Source organism: Plodia interpunctella, chromosome 15, assembly GCF_027563975.2.
Source record: "Plodia interpunctella isolate USDA-ARS_2022_Savannah chromosome 15, ilPloInte3.2, whole genome shotgun sequence".
NCBI classification, from domain to species: Eukaryota; Metazoa; Arthropoda; class Insecta; order Lepidoptera; family Pyralidae; genus Plodia; species Plodia interpunctella.
Genome location: NC_071308.1, coordinates 898278 through 922691, shown reverse-complemented (window position 1 = coordinate 922691; position 24414 = coordinate 898278). Strand labels below are relative to the sequence as shown.

General features: G+C 35.3%; 1 protein-coding gene across 3 annotated transcripts in view; it reads left to right on the top strand.

Annotated features, from left to right (window-relative positions):
* Positions 1-788: 788 nt before the first annotated feature.
* LOC128675795 (microtubule-associated protein futsch) overlaps positions 789-24414 on the top strand; it is a 163337-nt gene continuing 139711 nt past the window's right edge. For all 3 annotated transcript variants that reach the window (XM_053755470.1, XM_053755471.1, XM_053755468.1), the window contains exon 1: positions 789-1032. In XM_053755470.1, coding sequence (XP_053611445.1) covers positions 876-1032 — 157 coding nt within the window. In that variant the 5' untranslated portion in view covers positions 789-875. The remainder of the gene's footprint in view (positions 1033-24414) is intronic.

Here is a 24414-nt window from a genome sequence, read left to right as displayed (position 1 = left end):
GACATCCTATTGGACAATATTAATGGAGAGCTGTCGTTCTCCATTTCACACACACAACTGATAAACTATCAACTAAGTGCTCATTAAGTTTTCGTTCACCGGAAGAAATACTGCTTGTGATAAGTGTCATAATCTGTTTGTCTCATTTTTTTAATTGAAAAATATCCCCAAAACGTGCTGAAAAGTAGATACAAACATAAAACTACGTAAATAGTTTTCCTTATGGCGGTATAGGTATTTAATGTCAGTAAAGAGTTTAAAAAATACTACTGCTTTTTCCATTACGTTCGTAGGTAATTAATTCATTTGTTTTCGATACAACACGTTTAACGTTATGGTTTGCCATTGTGTGTACGAGAAAAACCAATAAAAATGGAATTAATAAGAATTTATAATTGTAAAGCCTTCAAAGTATAAATTTGCAAAGGAAACCTCAAATGTTGCCAGAAGCAAAAAGTTCACAAGTCAACGAAACGTCAAGTCATTCCGATTATAACATTTTATCGATTGTGACAGCCATGGCATTCTGCGAACAGCTGAGGCTGAGGTTATCCTGCCGGGTCTAACAAGACGCAATGCAGATCACGTGTGCGCCGGTCAGCTTACACCACCTTCTGTTACGCCCTAAAAGTAACCCATCTCTTTCTGACGAAATATATATGTAACAAGTTCGACAGAGAAGGCTAATAGGGTTGGGAGTTGACGCCGACGCGTCTGCGTGTTGCGCATCCCTATCGGTCGATTGCGAATGCGCGCGCCGGTATTTCCTCGCCGGCTTTTCGAATTCATTCCGTTCGGAGTAGTCGTCCCGCACGGTCGCACCCGAGCGATTTCTGGGCGATCCGTCGGCAGTCGCGCCGGCGTCGCCGACCGCGATGGACCACGACGAAGAGAGGTCCCTGTCTCTGGGCACGGAGATATCGGCCTCCGTGCCACCCCCTAGCCCCCTGACGGGATGTTACTTACTTGCTGTTATTGGTGAACCGCACACGCATGAGCACAAGGAGATTATTCTTCAGCGCCTAGTCAAAGGTAAGTCATGTCGCCGGTCAACTTTCAGTTTATTTCTTTTTAATGATCACTTTTTTCTGTTACGTCATCCCATCCGTGACATGTACTCGGCTAGAACAGTTTTTTTCCGCCGTCGGAAACTAATTGGCAAGTGTTTACCATACCGGAGCAAGAGAGAGCTAATTCGCTAACAGAGAAATGGATCGACAGCTGTTCCGGCAAGCCGTCAAAGTGACATTTTGCATATGTTTTGATTGACTTTCAGGCGTATTTCTTGATGAAAGTGAAAAGAAAATGAGGATAATCGGACGATGTTATCTTTTTCTACATTAGAATTACCACGGTAGCGAAATCAATGGATTATTTTGTATTAGAAATGAAGTAATTATGGAAAAAAAACCTATAAGAATGCGGTATAATACTATGTTTTTTTCTATGAGATACCTACTTGTAACAAAAAGTGTTATTGTAATAATCAGAACCAAATAACGCGACAACAATCGCCGCGCCGCCGCCGGCCGGTATACCTATTCGGATTCAGCAAAATTTGTAAACAAAACTGATTCGCGTTCGATATTTGAAGTCAATTAAAATAATTATCTACCGTTTATTTTGTTACAGCCAGTATTTTCGCTTAATTATAATTATAGAAACTGGAGAAAATGAAATATTCTCTATAGACTAAATAAGAAAAAAAAAATACCAATTACAAATTAACTTTTTTTGTATTTGACGATAACATTTTTTAAATTATGATGTAAAACACGTATTGGTTTATGTAATTATAAAACTCATTAAAATAATAAGTTTGTACGGTCAACAGCTAATAAACGTGGACAAATTGAAGGAATTGTGGCCTAACCTGCCTATTAAATAGTCTATTATAATTTCAACACCTGTAAGAAAAGATCTCGGAAATAGTTCAACGTAAAAAAAAAACCATAAAAAATATTCTGATGTCAACGACTTTAACAAAAACTGTGCTTCGAGGTCTGTCGTGTTTATTTTGAAATTATAGGCGAGGAATCGATCGATTGTATAGGCAATCGTCGATCAATAAGAAGGATACGGATAATATAGTTAGATAATAATATTCTCAATCGAATCTGTGTTAATATTACTTATAAAGAGAATTATAAAGAGAAAAGATTTGTATTTTTGTTTATAATTAATAAACTCAAAAACTACTGGGCCGATTTCGATAAAATTTTGCACAGAGTTAGACGAAATCATCCGGAGTGACATATGCTACTTTTGTATAAATATAAATAGATAAAAAACTGTATTTACTACTATATAACACAATTACTATAAAAGAAAAGGAATACAAAAGAGAAGAATACTTAAAAACTAAGAATTACATAGTAACAAAAAGGCTGTAGCTCAGCTTTACTTAGTCAAGTAACAGCTGATTGTCAGCTGGACACCTTTGAGGAAGCTTGGACCAGACGATAGCTATTGTGGTATATAAAAAGACGTTAAAATACTGGCCACTAAAATTCTGGGCCTATTTAAAAAATACGATTGTCATTTTTATTCAATGTCAAGATTATTGATTTCTTGTGTTTTATTTGGAATTTGTATCTTATTGATTTAGTATTTTTTTGGATTTCTAATATAGTTTAATATTTATTACACACTATCCTTGCTTTATTTAAAATCCCGCCAATAGTATGCAAGTGGTTTACGTGTGCAGTTCAGGCACAACTAAAAAAAATTAAAGGTAATTAAAATAACAATTTAAAATATTTTGTTTTACCAAGCAGGCAGACAGGCATGCGGCCCACGTGGTAAGTGGTTACCACAGCCTACGGGCGCCTGGAGCTACACAGGAAAATAACTGAATGGGAATCAACGACTGTTGTCTATAAAAGTGACCTTTAACGGAATAAGCGTGTAATGATCACGATAGATCTATTTAATTCACTGTAATAAGGATTTCTCGATGAGACTGGAAACAAAAAAAATTACTAAACTGCCAATATATGTAATACCTTAATGTGAAGCAGATATAGAGTGCCAGTGCCTTCACTAGTACGGCCACGTCTTTGTAAACCAGGAAGATTACATGACAAACAAATTTTACTATCGATTTTTCAGTACATATGTAAAAAATGCCCTCCAACCACAGACTAAATTGTCAGATATTGGCAAAAAAAGTATTATATTGTAAAAAGTATATTTGGAAAGTATTCATTAAACATAATACTTATATTATGTATTTATAATTGTATGTTATTTCGAATATGTATTTATATCTATTTTATGTATTTTTTTGTTATTGTTATATATGTATTTATTTGTTTAGATTTTACTTTTCCTAAGTTTATTTATTAATTTTCTTACAATTTATAGTCTTCTCTGTTCATGTTGTACTTCTGGCTAGCCTGCTACTGTATACACGTCCTCTCAACCTATCGCCGGTTGACTGTAAGAGATCCCTACATGGGATAAGTCCGCCGTTGTACAATGTATCTTTCTTGTATTAATTTTGATTAATGTACTTATTCTCGTGGAATAAAGTTATTTTAAACAAACAAACAAACTTATTCCTAAACGACTAGATTTTTTCACTATTTTACTTTAGTATTGATAGAAATCTATAACAGTCGTAACAATTAAACTTATTTTGTGTCTCGTCGAGCATCCACATAAGTGTTAAGGTAATAAAAAATAGTGTTTTAAAAGCGCAGAAGAAAATGAGGAAATTCGACATTGCCCGGCGGCAAAGCCCTAGAAATGAAGGGCGAAGGTTACTTCGACGGTTCCATGCGATGCCGAATGATAGGATTAGGGATTAAGCTGCAGCCCTTTAGAAATCGGAGGTCAATGTTTTACTGCAAATATATTGATTAGAATTCGAAAATAATTTAGATATGTCCACTGTCATTAATAATTTTATGTACCTACTGTAAATGAAGATTTTAACATCCCTTCGGCCGCCATTTAAACCGCTCTAGTTTTGACTTAGCTCAAAAAACAGATAAAATTATCTTTGTTACATATCTCTAATTACATCTTTATACAATAATGAATAGTCTAGAATATGAACACTTATATCTACATAGAATAGTTTGGATGTAAAACCTGCACACTGGTTGACAGCTTAAATTTATTTGTGTATACGAATATTTGTCACTAGACGCGGTAGGTGGTCGTAAAAGTCATGTCACATGCCATTAGGTGACTTGAATAAAATAACACCAGTGTTACCAATTAATACACTCGGGGACAGAAAGATCGGTTTGCAAAATTTCCAGTAGGAAACTACATCATTGTTGAGTGACATAGGGTACAGTCAACAGCACATCAACCTGCTCAAATTAATTGCAAATTCGCCGCTATTTCCGCGCCATAGAGGTTCATGCAGGGTAACTTGATGTGCTTCTGTCCTAATAGTCCCACGGGGGCGAAGTCACGGGTCGAAGTTAGTGTTGCGTAATGTAGATTTGCCGTAGAATGAGCTTTATTGGGCTATACATCTCACCGAGCCCTTCATCCTATAATCCGAGAAAGACAGGGGTCTCTATTACAGAAGGATTAAGACAAAGGGGTTTAAATTCATTGTGTTACAATCAAGAATGAAGGACAGTTTTTTTATTAATATAAAAGTCAATAATTTGAGTCAATAATTTGACTCCTATACACTCATTATGTTTGAGTATCTTGTTGTAACTTCTAACTGCTTTGTGAATGCTGCAATAAAGAGTTTATCTATCTATCTATCTACACTACACATACCTAAAATAATGGAAATAAAATAATAATATTTACAATTTTATTCTTAGGTAAGTTTAGTTTTATAACTACATTTTGGTTTTCTATGTTAATTAAAATTGAATTGAATAAACGAACCTGAATTTGAAAATAAAAATAATTATTACGTTTAGTTTTTATTTTCATTAAAACAAATAATATAAACTTTTTTTACTATAAATTTATACTATTACATTACACAGTAAATCGACTTAAGTGATGACTCGAAGATGAGATGAATTCAATCGGTCAACACAACTGACATTACGGACTTATTTATAAATAGTGAACCTACTCTATAGAAAGCACTTAAAATATTTATACTCTATGCATAGCCTATAAAAAACAATCAATTTCATAATACAATTCCGCGGCCGTAATGGCTGTTATAACACTTTCATTTTTCAATTCGGTAAAATTGATTCAATGGAGAAAGTGATCTTTCAGCCGGTGAAGAAGACAAAGAATGCATTGTGTAAAAAATCTCTCACAGAATTACATCATTGGTGCTAGATGTGAAGATCTAGGTTTAGATAAACAGTCATTGTTTGAGCTAGGTTTTTATAACGGCTCCGCTATAAACGAGGTCGTTTTATGGTTTTATTGTAGTGGTTTTAGGATAACTCTTTTTGTTCATTAAATTTTTTGGCCATGAAAATTAAATCTTATAGTTTTTTTTTTATACTATCATGTAGGGAAATAGGCATACGGTCCACCAGATGCCAAGTTGTCACCACAGCTTATCAACGCCTGCAACACAAGGGATACCACACGAGCGTTGTCACAGAGTAGGCACTGTGCGGCATTTTGCCACAGTACTCTGTAATTACACTGTTTATATAACGAACATTTAAGAAATGTATGTAAAGTGATTACCGCTAAAAAAGAACAACTGCAGTACAGGGTCATCACAAAGTCCTTGTCTTTCAGGAAGTCATAGTTTTTGACTTGTAGTTTCCAATGTCGTATCGGATTATAACTAAATTCTTTTACACTTATAAGACCCACATTTGTCTATTGACGTCTTTGGAGAAAAGGCTAGGGTGAAGTTTATTGCGTTTCTTTTTCTTATTTACATTTTTGACGTCATTAAGTTGTTGTATCATCATTGAACGTCTAATTAGAGAATTTGAATTTAGCGTCCGCGAATGATCTTACAAATGATAATATTATTCCTAATTTAACTGACGCCGCGCCGCACCGTTTAGTAACGAGTGAATAAGCCATTCAAACAAAGATACAATCGTGTCAATGAATCACGCTTGTGTCTGTGCGAGATCGTAAAAAGAAAGTACATGCAATGTTTAAAACGGCTGCATACCGATGTCCGTGTCCATTGCACCACGATATTTTACAACTCTATTCTTTTAGCGTCATGTGGACATTTACATATAATAATTATTCACTCTATTATATATATTATTGAGATGAGTGATATCGGGTAAGATATCACAGCCACACGTAAGTTTTTCTACAAACTTTTTTTGACGGAAAGCGTTTTGTCAATTTCAAAGCATTTATTAAGCATAATTGCTTACCTCACATTTCATGTCAAATTTTATATTATACAGTGGTTTCTCAGAAAGCTACAAAGACAAAAGACAATGAAGAGAAATTGTTAGACGAGATTTTATTATGGCCGAGTTCTATGAGATCCTCTATGATAGACGAGTAGAGTTCACGCCTCGAAAAAACTCGCTGAAAACAACAACGTGGCGCATCTTATCTACATCATAATGCATAGTCCTGTATTTGGTGATTAAAATCCTTTTATCTTTAAACGTGAATTTTAGTTGAACAAATAAAATGTAAATCAGTTCCGTTCCCAATACTCGCAAAAGCTTCAGAACAAAGCAATGATTTATTCAGTGATCGGTCAAATGGAAATAAAATTAACCCAACGCCAAAGAGATTCGTACAAAAATTACCGTTGCCTGCCGAGCCCGGGTAATATGGCAAAGGTCAAGGTCGGAAGGTCAAGTTAAAGTTGTAATCAAGGTCGTTTTAGCGGATATCGTTTAGTGTAGATTTAAATACATAATATTGTTGTGTTTTAAATATCATATTGTCATACATTGTGTTTAAATTCCCTAGATTATATTTTTTTGTTAGCAATTAATTTTCCACAAATTTTCACTAGTTTCTGTCTCGTGTTTTTTTTTTATTTCCACTGCTTATGATAGCTTCGAACATTTTTTCCATTAAATAAATAACGTCGTTGAAAAAAATTGCCAGACACTACATCATTTTCGTTTAATTGTCATATTATGATAGTTATGAGTAAGGACAGACATGCAATGGAAACACACTCCAGATCAGATCTAACTAAAATTACTACGAAATTTCAGTGATGCGCATGAGACAAAGGACATTTTGAGAATGGAACCAATTTATCCACGTATCATGTGATGTAAAATCTCTGGTTTGCTTTTTGTGTCATAAAATACTACTTACTGTATTTTTTTATTTCAATAAAAAAATATATTAATGACATTACCTATACAAGATAAATATAATTTAGATTAATTAAATAAAACTAATTAAATAAATATTAAAACTAAAATATAAATTTATAAAATATAAACTGTAATTTTAATCAATACATTACGAAAATAACATATTCCGTTCTATAGCAAAACCCATAATCATAATAAAAACTCATTTGATATTCTCTCCACACTCGTTTGTCGTACAGTCACCTTCATATCAAGTTGCTCTTCTAGACCTCTATGCGGCGAATATTCAATGAAACTGGGTGGGTTGAAGTGTAGTAGACTGTACTGTAGGTACCTCCATTCGATGATTGAACGCGGTCTTCGTGGAGCAATATTACCATTTATATAATTTACATAGCCATTTCAGGACATAAAATTTATGCTTTTCAAAATATTGTCGGACAAAATTTTATTTGCTTGAATACAGACAGACAGTGGGTTAGTACATCTCTTATTTAAACATCTGATTAGCTTTACATTGAGAGGGTTGTAAAATTCCGGGAAAATTATAAAATTTCTGTATCGTCATCTAGAAATGTCCTATCCAATAGCTAAAATCGCATCGAAATGGACACTTTAGTTGTTTTTAGACGCAGGCAGAGGAGTGCGTTTCTTTTTTAGTGATAAAATATATTTAATTTACAAATAAGTGAATTAAAATTACTATCATCTTCGTCTTCCAATTGATTTGCTGTCCGTTATTAGTTAACACTACAGTGTTAACTAGTAACGGACAGCAAATAAATTTTTTGAGATATCTCAAAAAAATCATAAATTAGTAGTGAATATTCAATACATACCTAGTACAACAATGCGTAATATATTATGCGCATGCGCACTGAGTCACAGAATTACTGACGGAAGCGGGCGATGCGCGCTTCCTTGCAGGGTCTCCCGTGTTTGGGATATAAGTAGACCGACCGTTAGCCGACTATTTTGTATAGATATATACATTATACATACTATACGATTAATATGCTAGTCACCACACCATAGAAACATTATAAAAATCGTGAATTTCCAAAATACGTACCTACTTTAGGTAGGTATTTCGTTTTTGGCTTAGCCTCGATTAAATTTATAATTATAAAACCTCAATTCCAAGCGAAATTCGTTTAAATTTCCGATGAGTAATTACTAAGCCCCAAATTTCAGAAACCCTACTGGGAAGCCATTTAATTGGATCGGTCAGCGTCATCCGGACTCCGGATTTACGATATGTTTGAACCTGGGCAGGAAATAATGGGAGCGCCGTTAAAATAAATATTACCTGTCCTAAATTTAAATGTCTGTTGACAGACATTGGATGGAGAAAGGGAACGAGTGGAAAGAGTGGAGGGGCTTTTGCCCAGCAGTGGGACATGTTATAGCTATTTAAAAAATGAAATGTCAGCCAACGCGAGACAACCAGCACATGTGTTTTTTTTATTGATTTATGTATTGTGACGATGCTTCATTATGGCAATAGATTAACACATAGCGTCTCCACTTATATTCTAAATTCACTTTCAATAGTATTAATAAACATGATGCAGTTTTTGACTAATCAATAAAGATTCTTGAAGTGACCATGCTAATAAAATACACATATCAATTCAAACGTAATTACGGAAGTCCTTCGATTGTTCTTGTTAATTTACTTGATCAAAGTTAGATATCAATTTTGTGCCTGGAATGCAATAAATTATTTATTTATTTATTTATTTTAAAATGTCATAATATTTAAATATCATAACATTTAAAAATAATATGTACAAATGGTGGACTTAACACCATATGACATACTTAACTATAAAACCAAACGGAGACATGTGATTGAGCTTGAGTAGATGACTTTGGCGCCCCTTAAAGTTTAGCACCTATGGTAAGTGTACCAATTTCCCTTCACAACATATCCATGACACAAGTATTACCTAGTCGACTGTTCAAAATTATTATACAAAGATGTGGACTTGAAGTTAATTTAGAAACAGGGATTGTATATGAACTGACATGGAATATAAATTGTGTGTGTTCTTAGATACTTTACCAATTCCTCGTTGAGTTAGGACAAAACACACCACCTCCCTTTTTTTTTTTGTTTACCCAGGGGAATGCTTGTTACGCACTGAGTGTGGGACTCCTGGACCGTTAGTCGGCCCAGCATACCCACTAAACCCCTGGGGCGTTTCCACGCTGTCGTTATGGGGGACGTCACGGGGTCGCTAGGCATTTCACCGCGAGGCCCCCCCGGCTGGCCTTTCGGCCTCGACCTGGGCGAGCAGCAAGCACAAGTGCTAACCACCCGCCCCTTACGCCACGCGAGCGTGGCGCGGACCATCAAGCCCGCTCCGCGCACCAGTCAGAAAGCTGACGGGGGGAGCGGGCATCACCGACCGCTGGTCCTGAAGGGACCAGCGGTCACAACACACACAGGACATACACATAATCTTGGGTGCCACAGGGCACCCAAGTCTGCCTCTGTACGGGCGCAAGAGGTGATAGGCAGGTGACACCCACACATTGCGCCCCATACAGAGACAGCCACCCTTCGGCCGCAGAGGACAGGGGGATCGTTGAGAGACATACCGACTCTCCTCTTCCCCTGCGGCCCCACCGCACCGTGTTCAGCGCCACGGCCGCGCTGTGGTCGCGGAGGACAAACCCCCGCGACCCCACCTCTGGTCCCCTCTAGTTTCCACATCCAAAGGCTGATGGCGGGTCACCAGCCAATGGCAGTACTACTGAGGGGACCGTCCACCAGGCCCAGAGCACCCACCAAAGTCTCTGGGCCTTGGGTTCCTCTTGGTTCACCGGGGTGGCTGGTTGTGTCAGACCAGTCCCCCCGGTTACTAAGCCCCACCATCGCGACAAGATGGGAACCCGTCGGGGGGACCTGCCTTTTTTGTCCTAACTCAACCATTTGTTTCCCGCCCTGGAATCGGACCACTCCATATCATAGTAGAGTTAAACTCAATGGCGTATGACGCGACTAAAGGGATATTCTATCCTTGACAGCTAATATGCAAGGACAGGAGGTCCAAAGAGGGTCAGTCAGACAGGCCGGTCGGGAAATCACAGGTGCATTTTCAAAATTTGAAGGTTTATTTTGTTTTATATGCTAAACTAGCGTCTCGCCCCGGCTTCGCTTGGGTAAAACCATAATAAAAAATAACCTTTGTCACTCCTGAAGGTTTCGCCTATATCTGTGCCAAATTTCATTAAAATCGGCCAAGTAGTTTTTGAGTTTATCCATTACAAAGAAAAATACTAATCTTTTCTCTTTATAATATTAGTATGGATAGGTGAAGTAATAAACTTCACAGCATTATAAAGTTACCTCTCAGCATAAAACTGGGGTCCTCACACAGTTGAATTTTTGTCATTTTCGTGGATGTAAGAGAGGGGTTGATTGTGTAAGAAAGATGGTTGTATGGAGCTTAGGATTACATTTTCAAGCCAATAGATCTCGTCATGGCAAGAAGTGACGCATAATATAAAAGATTGGGTAATGGTATCGGCGGGCGAGATCCTCTTGGATTTGTGTCGCTATCGTGAGCCAGCGTAATACGTAGCAGTATTCAACTATAATCTTTTAAGTAAGCTTTTTAAAATCTCTGCATTAAATATCACTACATAGTATAAAGAAAAGTCGATATCCGCGACTGTTATTTTTTATTTATTTATTTATTTATTTACACAACATATGTTTTTTTTTTAAATAATAATAATAAAACGTTTGTTTACTCTTCATAATAATACCCTCAAGTACTAGTTAACAAAATTAAATGTGCTTGATCTATTAATGACATTGTTGTCTTGTGACGAGTCTAGTTCCTGAAATAGGTCCAGATGGACCTGTGCTACAGGTAACTAGGCCCCTCCCTCGGCATAATTTGTGTGAGGTTTTACACATTAGGTGATTTTGTACTTGTAACTAAACTAATTGCTAACAAAGAATAACTATACTGATTACTAACAGAACATAACAACGTAAATATAAAACTTACAAATAAGAAACTTAGCACAAAGGTACCTACTAATTTTCCCTTTCTTCTTTTAAACTACGCAATGGATTTTGATGTGTTATTCAATGTTATTGAAAGAATTCATATCTGAAGGTTTATAATATACATAAATGACAACGTGCGAAGCCGGGCCAATTCGCTAGTTATACGAGTTTTTTTGAGTAAGTAGATAATTGACACTAAATTTATGCAGTCATTTTATGGATGTGTGCCAATATCGGACATAAGCGACGCGTCGTCTCGCCACACCGTACAATCACCAGCACACCGAGTTACCCTGCATTAACCTGTATATCGCGGTAACGCCTGAAACACAGGGTGATTTATTTACATCCCAGTTCAGGCACCTTATTAATTTGTGATCCTTTTATTTATATGCTTATTTCTGGTAATTTATTCTTCTTCTTCTTGACCTTATCCCACTCATGTGGGGTCGGCACAGTAAGTTCCTTCCATTTTGTTCTGTCATTTGCCATATCCATTGATCCATTTTCTGGTAATTTATTATCCTGTAAGAATTGAATAAAGATTTTTTTATTTTTTTAATATCGGCAAGTTTGCAATGAATTTGGGTTTGATGTGCTGTTGACTGTACGAGCAACACGCGGTATATAGACCTTAGCGATGGCTCTCTCAGATAAATGGTGCAAGCAGTAAAAAATGTAATTGCCACGTCTTCACTCGTGTGCGACGTCGGCGTCACACTGTATTCTAATCGTGCAGATGCTAAAGAGCTATGTCGAGTTTTTTTTTATATAGTAATTTGATAGAATATAGGAACACTAAGTGTTCACCGCGTCTTCGCCCCCGGTAAACGGTAACCTGTGTTATCTCATCTCAAGCTATTTCCACACAAAAATTTCCGCGATTCAATGCTCCAGTTTTAATGATACAATGAAAAAATATGAAAGAAGGACAAACAAACATACATTTATAATATATTTGCGGCCCGTTCCCGCTTCGCTCGGGTAAAACCATGATAAATTACACATCTAAACCTTCTTAAGGAATCACACTGTTTAATTAAAAAACCCCCATCAAAATCAGTCGCGTTGTTTTAAAGATCTAAGTATACATAGGGACAGACAAATGAAAGCAACTTTCTATATATAGTGAAGTATGAAAGTATGAATATTTTAATGTAAAAGTTACGTGTGCTTAGTTACAAGTATATCTTAAGTCAGAAAAAGCACCGACAATTAGGGAAAGTGTTTCATAAGAAAAGTGTGTCGAAAACATAAATTAAAAGGGGATTAGGACTGGAAAATAAATTAAACATCGTTACAACATCTTAAACGGCTTATGATGCACACCTGAGGATTATACACTTGGTTTCTTGGGTAGAAATATTTCAAAAGGATCTGGGTAAAGTAGTAGGTTGTTATTGATGGCCTACCAAGAAGAGAGGGCAGGGCGTGTAAGTAAGTAACGCTAATTAATTGTAATCGTAAACGGACAAATCATACAGATTGAGTTAGTTATAATTTCGAGACTTGTGGGATACTAATTAAACATACTACATTCTAAAACATATAAATAAACATACAAGACCCAGGCCCATCTGAAAAAGATCATTTTTCATCTTGACCTGACCGGGGACCTCCATTGTAAATAAATAAGGTTAAGTACATCAATAAAGTTAAAACTTATGACGTTAAGAAAGTAAATTCAATGTTAAGTAACGTTAACAAGTAACTTTACCAATTAACGTTATAAGTATCGATACTTCTTTCAGTATTAAGTTGGTTTTAAAAATAAATACAAAGTCAAAAATTAAATCGAGTGTGGATTGTCGATAGAATTAAAGTCATCTCATAAATCCAAGAGTACGTATTCATGAAAATTTATCCCAAAAATGTTAAATATATTATACCTTATATAAATTAGGTAAGATAAAAAAATAATCAAAAACAAATCTCATAAAAATGCATAATTTGGTTTGGTCAACTTTGTACAACAAAATCCACAAAAACATACGATAATTCGTAATCATTGAAAAATATGAAACATCAATATTTGGAGTTAGTCGCCATTACGCTATTTCGTGCAATATTTCTCAGTGTGCAGTCAACAATTAGGTATTTGCATATCTTTGCAACAGCCTTCGTAAGATTAAACATATATAACTTGTTTTTGAGGCTAGGTTTTAAGAACTGAAATCATCGCTATATATTCTTAGGTTTTATTAACATAAATGCTTTAACAATTACACAATACAAAATAAATATTAAACTAGCTTACCTATTTGGCATAACATTTTGCAAGATTTGAGATATCACTGACAGACACAGCACAATCCATGATTGGTGAAACTAAATGGAAAGAAAACAATACGTCCACCATTTTATTATCCGTGGACACGGGCTGGAAATATTAGATATATGCAATTAAAATATAAGTATGTTATAGAAAGCTATTTTTATTGGCGCCGGTTACGAAATAATGAGTATCTGGTGAACTGCATGTCATTGTGCGAGATCCCAAAGGCCTAAATTTTTTTTGGCCTAAATTTGTGTCTCACTGATGGGCTTATCATTATTTTGTTTAGTGACATCTTATTATTCTCGTAGTAAAATATTCTGTGGCGTTGCCTTGCAACAACAGGAACACAACAACATATTATGGATGATTATAAAATACCAATTACGTTCGATGAATAGGGCTTTACATAGGGTCGCCACAAATCTATACTATTGTTATAAAGAGGAAAGCGTTTGTGAGTTTATATGTTTGGGGCGGGTAATCTACGAAACTACCGAGCCGATTTCAAAAATTATTTCACCATTAGAAAGGTACATTATCCAAGATTGCTATAGGCTATATTTTATCGCAAAATTCCCACGGGAGCGAAGCCCTGGGCAACATCTAGTGCACCTATAAAATAGAGAAGTTTCCGTAATCCCTCAATGGGTAATTTCTGAAAATCAGTAAAATCTAAAACAGACAGTGTCCAGATGTCTATTTGCTTCAGCCATAAACCCCGCTGACTGAGTGGTGGCGAGTGCTGGCCGTCTGCCAACGAGTTCCGGGTTCGAAGCCAGCTCGGTTTCGACTTATTTGCTACCCGTTTTGTGTGTTGTTTACTGTTGAACAATAATGGTTATTGTGTGTGAAAACTGAGCAAATATACTTATATTTTCTGTGATAATGTTTGGATGGATATCACTGGACGGATTTCGATGGAATTTGTTATACAGGTATAATGATATCTGGAAAATACATTTAATTTTCAAATGCTTGTTACCTTTATGTGGCTCTTCTCCATCTCTTTTCACTGCCTCTTAATTTATCTATCTGATAGTGTGTATATAGATAGAGAGATAGATAAAAACTTTATTTGTTACTGTTTCACACAATTACAGAAAAATAATATAACTAAAAATACATTAAACTAATAATTACATTGTGCCATAAAGTAACAAAAAGGCAACTCAGCAGCTATATGTTACCCAGAAGAGTAACAGTTGATTTTCAGCTGGCACCTTAGAGGTAGCTCAGACTGAACTGAGGTAGTAATGAATGTAACAGATTCTTAACTTAGACTGATAATAGATAGTTACATAATATATGCATTAAATGTTACATAAAATAAAATAAATCTCTCAACGATTTAAATTTTATTATCAAACTATTATACCCGACATAAATTAATTAGTAAAAAAAACAAAGTTAATACCTATATTCGGGAAAAACAAATTTTCACTATTACCAGCTAAAGTCGAAGTATTCTCTAAAAGGATGGACAATTAATTAACACACACTTAGAATACAACAAATGATGCACGTCCAAAATTAAAATTATCAGAAAAATAAATATTTGACATCAGTGCAGGCTGGCCTTGCGAACTGATAAGCAGGTGACATCACACTGCAGGTGACACACGGTCACGGAAGATTTGCAATGGTTTTCATCTGTCTACAATGTTATGAATGACTAGCTGCGCCCAGCGGCTTCTATCCCGTGGGAATTTCGGAATAAAAAGTACCCTATGTGTTATTCCCGGTTATATTTTACCCGTGTACCAAATTTCATAACAATTTCTGAATTATATTTTTAGTTATAATCTGATACCAGTGTTAGCAATAGCAAACTCGATAGTTTGCTTTGCTAACACTGGTATCAGATTTCATTCAAGTCGCCTAAAGGCATCTGACATGACCTTTACGACAACCACCGCCATTTAGTAATTAATAAAAGTAATTATTGATGCTCTCATTTTTTACAAATAAGTTACAGTTCTCTTCATAGTCTCAATTCCACATGGTTGCGGGTCGTGGTCATTAGGTGGAATGGAACAAACACATCAACTTTCTTGGCACTATTAATGGAGTGGTTTATCATTGGCTTCTCCATTTCATGCACATGTTACGAATCAACCAGTGTGCAGGTTTCTTCACGATGTTGTCCTTCTCCGGAAGCATGTAGTGGTCTACTAAAACCAATTTACATGAGTCAGATTGGTATACAAACTCATGTGGCAAGAGTAGGACTCGAACCTGGGACCTTTCGATCCACCTACGGGCGTCTTAACCATTACTCCAACGAACATCGCTTCGCAAAGTTACAGCAACAGTTTTGTAATTAAGAAATTAATAAGAAGTAACGAAGTGAAACCAATTGCTTATCGGCTAATAAGGGCGGACTAATAATATTTATTCGTGCAAGCGCAGATCGTCTAAAAACAGCGCGCTGAATGGTTGACTTCGCGGGAAAATGGCGGCGGTTCCCTTTGGAATACTAATTCAAGTTACAACTATGTAATCAAGCGCTACTTACGTTACAAATGAAGAATAACATGAGACTTTAAAAGTCTTTGATAATGGTGTCACCGAAAAGCCGCTACAATATCTCCACTTTTCTAATTATCTTAATAGAAAAAATAACATTAATTAATTGATTCATTTTGGCGTGCAAGAAGGACCAACTCACAATAAAAACATTAGTAGTGATTGCATTTTTTATCTTTTTATTTTTATATATTTTTTTAAACAAATCACATACCATACCCATTATTGTCTATGTGTTAGAATAGGACGTCCACATACCTTCCCTTGGATATCGTATGAGCCGGCTGAGGAACATATAGCCTTGGCAGGTTGGCAGCTGATAGCAGCAGAGGCATCCCTTAAGAGAGTAGACGATAGCCAATAAAATCACAGCCAAATTTTTAAAATTTTAAGATTTAATTTTTTACACTGAAACTGGTCTTTGCTGCGTCGTAAGCCCGAATCCATACGGGAACATTAAATACACATTCAAATTCAGACGCGGGTTTTCTATTCAGTAAAATAGGTCAGGTTTTTTCGCTTTGATTTTGGAGTTTAAAACACACCTACCCACTGAAATTTTACCATATTTAACTAACAAGAGAATTAACCCCAGATCTAGTCATTACGACTGCCAGTTGACCATAAAGAAGACCTTGACGCCGCGTCGGCTAAGTGTTTAAATTCATGATTCATACGGCTCGGTGATAACGGCCCAAGTTACGAGTGAATGTGGATGCTGTAACAAATTTCAAGGTCAGAGGCTGCACTGAGCGCGATATTAATACTATGTACGTAGCCTATCATAAATAATGCTTTTATTTTGCTTTTATCACTCATTTCTCTACATTACTTCCTCGCTTGATTGGTAAAATAGTCTTTGGCAAGTCGGTATATTGCATTGGATTCATGTGATTTTTGATGTGCAGATAGTTGAAAAGCTATAGAGTGACATAGTAGATTTTTAACAACATATTATATAATATAGAAAACCTCATTCATTCATTCATAACCTAGAAATAAGAACCTTGACATAGTCAGGCAATAATCATCCACACATTATAATTGTTTTATTTTATATGCCTTTTTTATTTTTATGGGCTTGCTATTTCTTAAATCAATCATTTGATTTATCTAAGATTATGTATTTTTTTATTTATGCTCCAAATTTTTTGTCCCCACATTGTTACTATATACTTAAGTACTCACCTCCAATTTGTTTATATATTGTTTACTTGCCGTCACTTAAGTTAATCATGCTGAGTGCACTTGTTTTTGGTTTTGCAACTGGCCATGTTTCTATTGTTTATTTTTATATTAACTTTTGTTGTAAAACTGTTTTGTGTACCTAATAAATAAATAAATAAATCAATAGGTTGCAAAATCACACCCGTGTCTTCAAAATTTTAAGGTTTAATTTTTACGCTGATGCTGACCGCATCCCCACAATCCCAAATCTAGAACAAGTAAGATAAGAGAGAGAATAAAATAAATACACGTAACAAATTATAACGGAATTTCGCTCTCCGCCAATGACTTGCGCGACACAGTTGCAATGGAGCCGATCCGTATGACGCAAGCGCAGATTTTTGCACACTTTACGAGCCACGAATTGAGATTGAGACACTGAACGGAGAATTACAGTCTATTTACAGAATATGATTATGCATCCGTGTCACTGGTAAAGACGGTAGTTGGTTTTAACCAATCATAACTTTGTACTAATATACACTCAGAACTCATGGATAATAAAGAACGAATATGGCACGAATATCTTATTGAAGTTGAATTGTTTACACACATTTTGATAAGAATATAAATTTAGGATCGTCGATCTACCAACAAATGCATCTTAAAATAAAAAATAAGACAATTTTTAAGAAAAATCTCACTAACTTTACTATTTTTTTTTACGGTAACAAATCACTGTCATCATCAAGTCACAATTAAAATAAATCATAGGAATATAAAATAATTATCTTATTTACTTCTGTGGAGTGGAGACATGCAATGCTATGCATCGCGACTCCTCTCGCGTTTTCTTACACGAAAAAAAATTAAGACTAACAATATAAAACATACAGTTAAGTAAGTTCCTAAAGAATATAACGATCAAGAAAACACAAATTGTTCTTATGCCGGCTCCACACTGTCGAGCGTCGTGGTATGTGGTTGCGCCCTGGAATAAGAAAGATCAGTTATTTTTCTACGCTGACTTCGGGTTCGAGGCGCCATGAACTAACACGAAAATTTAGATACCTAACAGGTCGGGCACATCTCATTATGTGACAATTCTTTAATGGTCGATCTAATGGCTACTTTACGGCGAGAAATGGCCCAATAGGCCATCATGCGATGTTTATGGCTAATGATGACCCCTATGTGTTAGAATCCAAGGGCGAATATTGTGCGGCAATGTTTTATGCACATCGTAAATGTAATTTCTGGAAAAACGGCTTTCGTATTAGTAGAATTACTATTTTATGTCGTGTTTCATTACGTCTAGATTTTACAGAGAAGTATGTGCTATTTCTTGTAATAGCTTTATAAGCATGTTTTAATAGTTGATGGTGTTTTAAGACCGTCCGCCAGTAATTGAAAGGTCCCAGATCCTACTCGTTTGCTCGTGCCACATGAGTTTGTATATGTTACCGGCCAAACCCGATTCTAGGATAAACTAGTTTTACCTAAGCTAAATTAATTCTTCCTACATGCGACAAGATAAACTGGTATAGCGTAGGCTAAACCAGTTCGTCCTAAGCCCGATAGGATAAACCAGTTTACACTAGGCTAAACAAAGTTATCCTAATAGAAATACACACTCTGGATAAACTGGCATGGCCTAGTTTAAACATTATAGAATATCTAGAAAGACGAAATAAATAGGTAAATTGAATACTATTTAATTAAAATTAATAATTTCATTAAAACGATAACGGTAAATCATAATCACATTGTAACAATTAATAAAGTATTTTTAATAATATTAAAACAATATAGTATTTTTAATATTTAAAATACTTATTAAAAATACTATATTTATAATACTATTTCGAAGACTTAGTTTGTTGGACTAGGCTAAATAAATTTAGACTAGGTCATTTCTGTTTAACCTGAGTGTGTTTATTTCTATCAGGAGAAATTAGTTTGGCCTAGTATAAACAAATTTTTCCTATATGCGATAGGACGAATTAGTATAGCCTAGGCTAAACCAGTTTATCCTATCGCATGTAGGAAGAATTAGTTTGACCTAGGCAAAACTAGTTTATCCTGGAATCGGGTTTGGCCGGTAACATATATACCAATCTGACTCATGTGTAGTAGTAGTTTTCAGAGACCACCACTTGCTTGTGGTGAAGGAAAATATCGTGAGGATTAAACTATACGCTTAACAAAATTCATATAAAATCGGTTCAGTGAATGCTTATTTAGTTCATCTTGGAATGCCTAATAGAAAGAAATTTCTAATTTATGTATAAAAAGTATAGATAGTTAAGTACTTAGTTTCATTAGCTGCAATAAAGTTTCGAAACCGCAATCGATTTCATGAACAAAAATTGCATAAACTGTATGCAATGTAAACATGTTACTATAAACTTGAGAGTTCTCTATTACTGTTAGCGAGTGAGTGCCAAGTTTTTGTTGCATCAAGTTTTTGCTAAATACAAGCCTAATAACATACAATAGACAATGCTATGTAAAACTGTTTTTAATTATGGTTTTCGCAAAAAAGCTTATGTTCTAGTATTTGCAAATTTAATTACACTTGACATAACAAATATTATGATTATTAAACACCTGTTCCGGTCTGCGTACCAACTCAAATCGCACCGATTAGAATTAATAGCACCTAATGATCGTTACTAATGATAAGGTCTATTGGTGACGTTTTGAAGTGTTTGTTTTGTCTACTCGATTCTAACACGGTTCTCCGACAATTGCTTCGTCTACGAACGTTTCGTCGACAGAATGTCTCCTGTATTCTGTCGTCGAATCGTTCGTAGACGACACAATTGTCGGAGAACCTTTTCAGACTCGTCTACTCTCTCCTTCAGTTTTACGCGAAATTTACGCGGGCGAAGCCGAGGGTAAAAGCTAGTCTACTAATATATTAATGATTATATTAATTTCTTTTATTAAGATCTATATTCTATATGTATAGAAATAGAAAATGTCCCACATCATATGAATATCCGATTGCGAATTTATTTGCCGATCTCCAAGTGTTCAACAATACAAGCTTTCGTTTGGAATATATTCAAATAACATCCAATATTTTGTTTGCAATAAATACACAAATATTGGCGTACGGTACAGTGTCGATTACTCAATATTTTTCCAGACGGGTTCTAAAAACAAATATTTATTTTCGAAAATAGATGGTCATCCTTATTTACTTGCTAGATAGTTGTGTGTGGGCTTTGAAAAAAAGCGGTCTCTGGGCTCCGACGCTCAATGTCTGAAGGAACCGGGAAAACTATCAGAGAGACAGAATTGTGCCTCGGGCTTGGAATCCCGGAGGAATTTCCAGCAAGTTTGAACAAAGCATCATTGTGACAGTCTTAAAAAGAATAAAACTGAATTTGTGGCAAACGCAGAATTAAGAATAATTTCGACAAACAGAATTTCCGAGTGTCTTTTCACACTGAAGTTCATAAAACCAAAAACGGTAATTTCTAAGCTATAGAGCAATTTATACCTATTCTGTTTATGTAAAGCGATAAAATAAGACGCTTATTGACATGATTATACTGAGGTAATCACTACACAGTATAAAATAAAGTCGGTTTCCTCTGTCTGTCCCTATGAATGCCTATATCTTTAAAACTACGCAAAGGATTTTGATGCGGGTTTTTTTAATAGATAGTTTGATTCCTGAGGAAGGTTTAGGTGTATGATTTTAGTTCAAAACTTTAATAAGTATACTTTTAAAGGTCAAAATAAATAAATAAATAATACAATTAATTCAGTGTTAAATTGAGTACTTACAAGGTTTTATTCGCAATAATTCCCTTCAGCTTATCATCAGAGTATAGGACATCATTTTCACTGCCTATATTTTGCCCTTTTATTCTCCTAAAGTTCGTGCCGCGTCCCGTGTCCCGTTATTACATACGTATGTAGTGAAAATAGCTAGTTTAAATCATTACCTATTTATCGTTTTATATAATTTCAAACTCTGTGATGGCAACGGCCGTCGTCAGTTGTAAACTTTTTGCTCCGTGCATTTTGTAGAGATGAGTCGACAATCGATTCCGTCGCGGCACTCGGCGCCAGGCGGCCGCCCTGGCGTAATACGATTTATTTCCTTGCTTTCTGACTTTAAGATTTGTAGATGTCCTTTTGCAAAGGATCCAAATAGGAAAGCAGGTTAGGTTCAGACACTCAACGGTTGAGGAATCATTATTTGCCAAACTGATTCTGGAATCAATGATTCTAAACTTGCCAAATTCGCTGGTTTGAGGCCATACATTGTAATTTTAGTAATTTTTTACCAATTTATTATATCCTGTAACACGATGTAAGGATAGTTAGTATCTTACCTTACCGTACCAGGAAACGTATTCATATTCAGGTTTCTGGGTCGAATATTGCGTGTAAATATATCTTGTTATGATACGTGTATGAGGTGTAATTTATTGCCCTAACCCTTAAACTTTCCTTGCCATCCCTATATTTTGCAAAACATTTATTGAGCGAGGTATTTCTAACAAAAATATGTATAAATCCGAACATGGAATCATCTCGTACAGCCCATAGAACTGTCCAAATTCATTGCAAAATAGTCGGTGCCACCGCGGCTTAGAGATCGATGCAGGTTAACTTGATGTGCAGATGGCTGTACTTATATTTTATATGTTTTCACAATAATATTAACTTACCATTTTTCACATTTTTCATTGTCCCTTTGTTGTGCTCGCATGGTTGAGATCTGGTTTGAAGGGTACCGAAGGGCAAAATATCCTAGGACACAAAGCCGGTAACGAACTCTCCTATCTGGTGTTGCAGTATCCAATATGGTTTGACCATTTCCAATCAGGTGAGTTATATTCCTTTCTCTCTCTCGACTGAGGTTTTTCGAGTTGTTTCCTCAGTCAATGAGCGTTGGGACCTAAGGTTCGCTTACCTACTTTTCCGTCTTCACCGTATGCCATCGCATGCCTGTTTGGTAGTATAAAAATACATATGTATCCTTCTATCCAGACTTTAATGGCATATAAAAAATGTTTTTCGCTTCAATTCCTGTGACGTAAGGAAATGTTTGCTTTCTCTACAGTCGGATGTAGACATTAACCGGGTTACATCATTGAAGCTCGGCTTTTCAGGGTCAATTCAGAATTGAGCGAATCATTTTTTAACAAGTACCTACTACGCATAGGGAGGTACAATCTATGATAGGACAGAGAATGGAAAATACTTCCATTGACAAGAACCTCGTTTTAAAATTTATTGCTGATGATGACATACACGTTTTAGAAGCTGGGCAAAGGCCTCCCCACTCTCTTTATATGTATACCTGAGTAGTTCAAATCTTATGAAAGGACTAGACTAATTTGAAATGCCTCTCGATAAACTAGTATTTTGTTTTGACTCTTACTAAAATTTACGACTAAAACTAATGTCTTTTGAGTTTTGACAACTCAGACAAGTGTACTGCTAATATATTTGTGACTAGCTTTTGCCCGCGGCTCCGCCCGCGTGAATTTCCCACGGGAACAGTTATTTTTCCGGAATGAGAGGTATGCCCTTCTCCGTGCTTCAAACTACCTACACGTATGCAAAATTTCAAGAAGATTAGTTGAGTAGATAGAGCGTGAAGAGGTAACAAACAAAATTACTTTCTAATTTATATTATTAATTAGGATATATTAGCATATATACTTGTTTATTGATCACAGAAATACATCACATTATAGGTATGCCATGGTTAGTTTCCTAGTAATATTCATATATATATGGAAATACTAATTTTGTAATTTTTGTATGGCAACACTAGCTGTTAGTAGTCCGTCCTGTGTCAAAATCAGTTGTCACTGTCAGTGCGTGAAAAAGTTGGAAGATGTAAGGATGTTTGTTTGGTCGATGGCTGAAATAAAAATAAAGTTTTGTGTAAAATAGATAGTGTTTGCATCAATTATATAATCTACATTCCACATATATTATTGTTTTTTTTGTCTAATCTATTATTTTTGTTTATTTCAGGTACATAATCAACACAGGCTGATGGAGTAACTAATAAGCCACATTATGTCTTATATAACTTAGTTACTTGACTAATAAATATGTCAATGGTTTGTGAATTAAGTATAACAAATAGTATATTATAATTTATTATATAACCGGTGATGGGTAGAACCCGAGTATGGGTTTAAAACCCAGATCTTTATCACCCATTTGGATGATTGAAATGGATGATAACTGGATTTTATTCCGGGTAGTTGTATAGGTATATCACTTTATATAATCAATAAACATTAATATTTCATTCAGCAATATTTACAGTCGCGAAAATGATTTATTATCATATCAATATTCAGTACATGTGGTCGGTCAGTGCAAACTGTAAACTTGTACGTTTTCAAATTTGATATTTGTGAAAATTATATGCGAAAATAAGTGTTGAATACTGCTCATTTCGTATTAATATGAAGGCCTTGACGTACAGACAACAAAGTGATTTAAATACATTATAATTTATTACTAATTCTTGCAAGTTATATTTCTCCTACTTCCAATTTTGACATTTCCCACGTCGCTATCGGTTTCCATTACAATACATTATTATGACAAGTACGACCCACACGTATGGGTTTGATAAAAAAAAAAAATGAGTTTCAGTTCTAAGTATGGAGACCACCAAAATGTTTTGTTTTATTTTTTCTATTTTTGTGTATTATCTTAATGCGGTTCACAGAATACATCTACTTACCAAGTTTCAACAGTATAGTAGAAAAGTGACTGTGACGGACGGACAGACAGACAGACAGACATAGCGAATATATAAGGGTTCCGTTTTTGCTACGGAACCCTAAAAAAGGAAAATTTTCGTATTCATTACGCTTAGAAAAGTCGTAGAACAAAAGATAGATGTTAGTCTCTATGTACCTTATGCGCCTTTGGAAGGTTAAGTATTAGAATACCAGTAAGCCTGCATTACCTAATAAATTATTAAGGGAAATTTGAATATACCCTGAGTAAAGTCTCTAAATCAAATCAAATCATTTTTATTTGCTTAAATAGGGTAGGTTAATACAATATCCACATAATGGTTTAGATCAAGCCTATTTAGCCGTTGTCGACGGTATGCAAATGTTAATAACGGCATATTTAAGAAACTATAAAATGACATCAGATTAAATTAAGATAAAATGTCACTT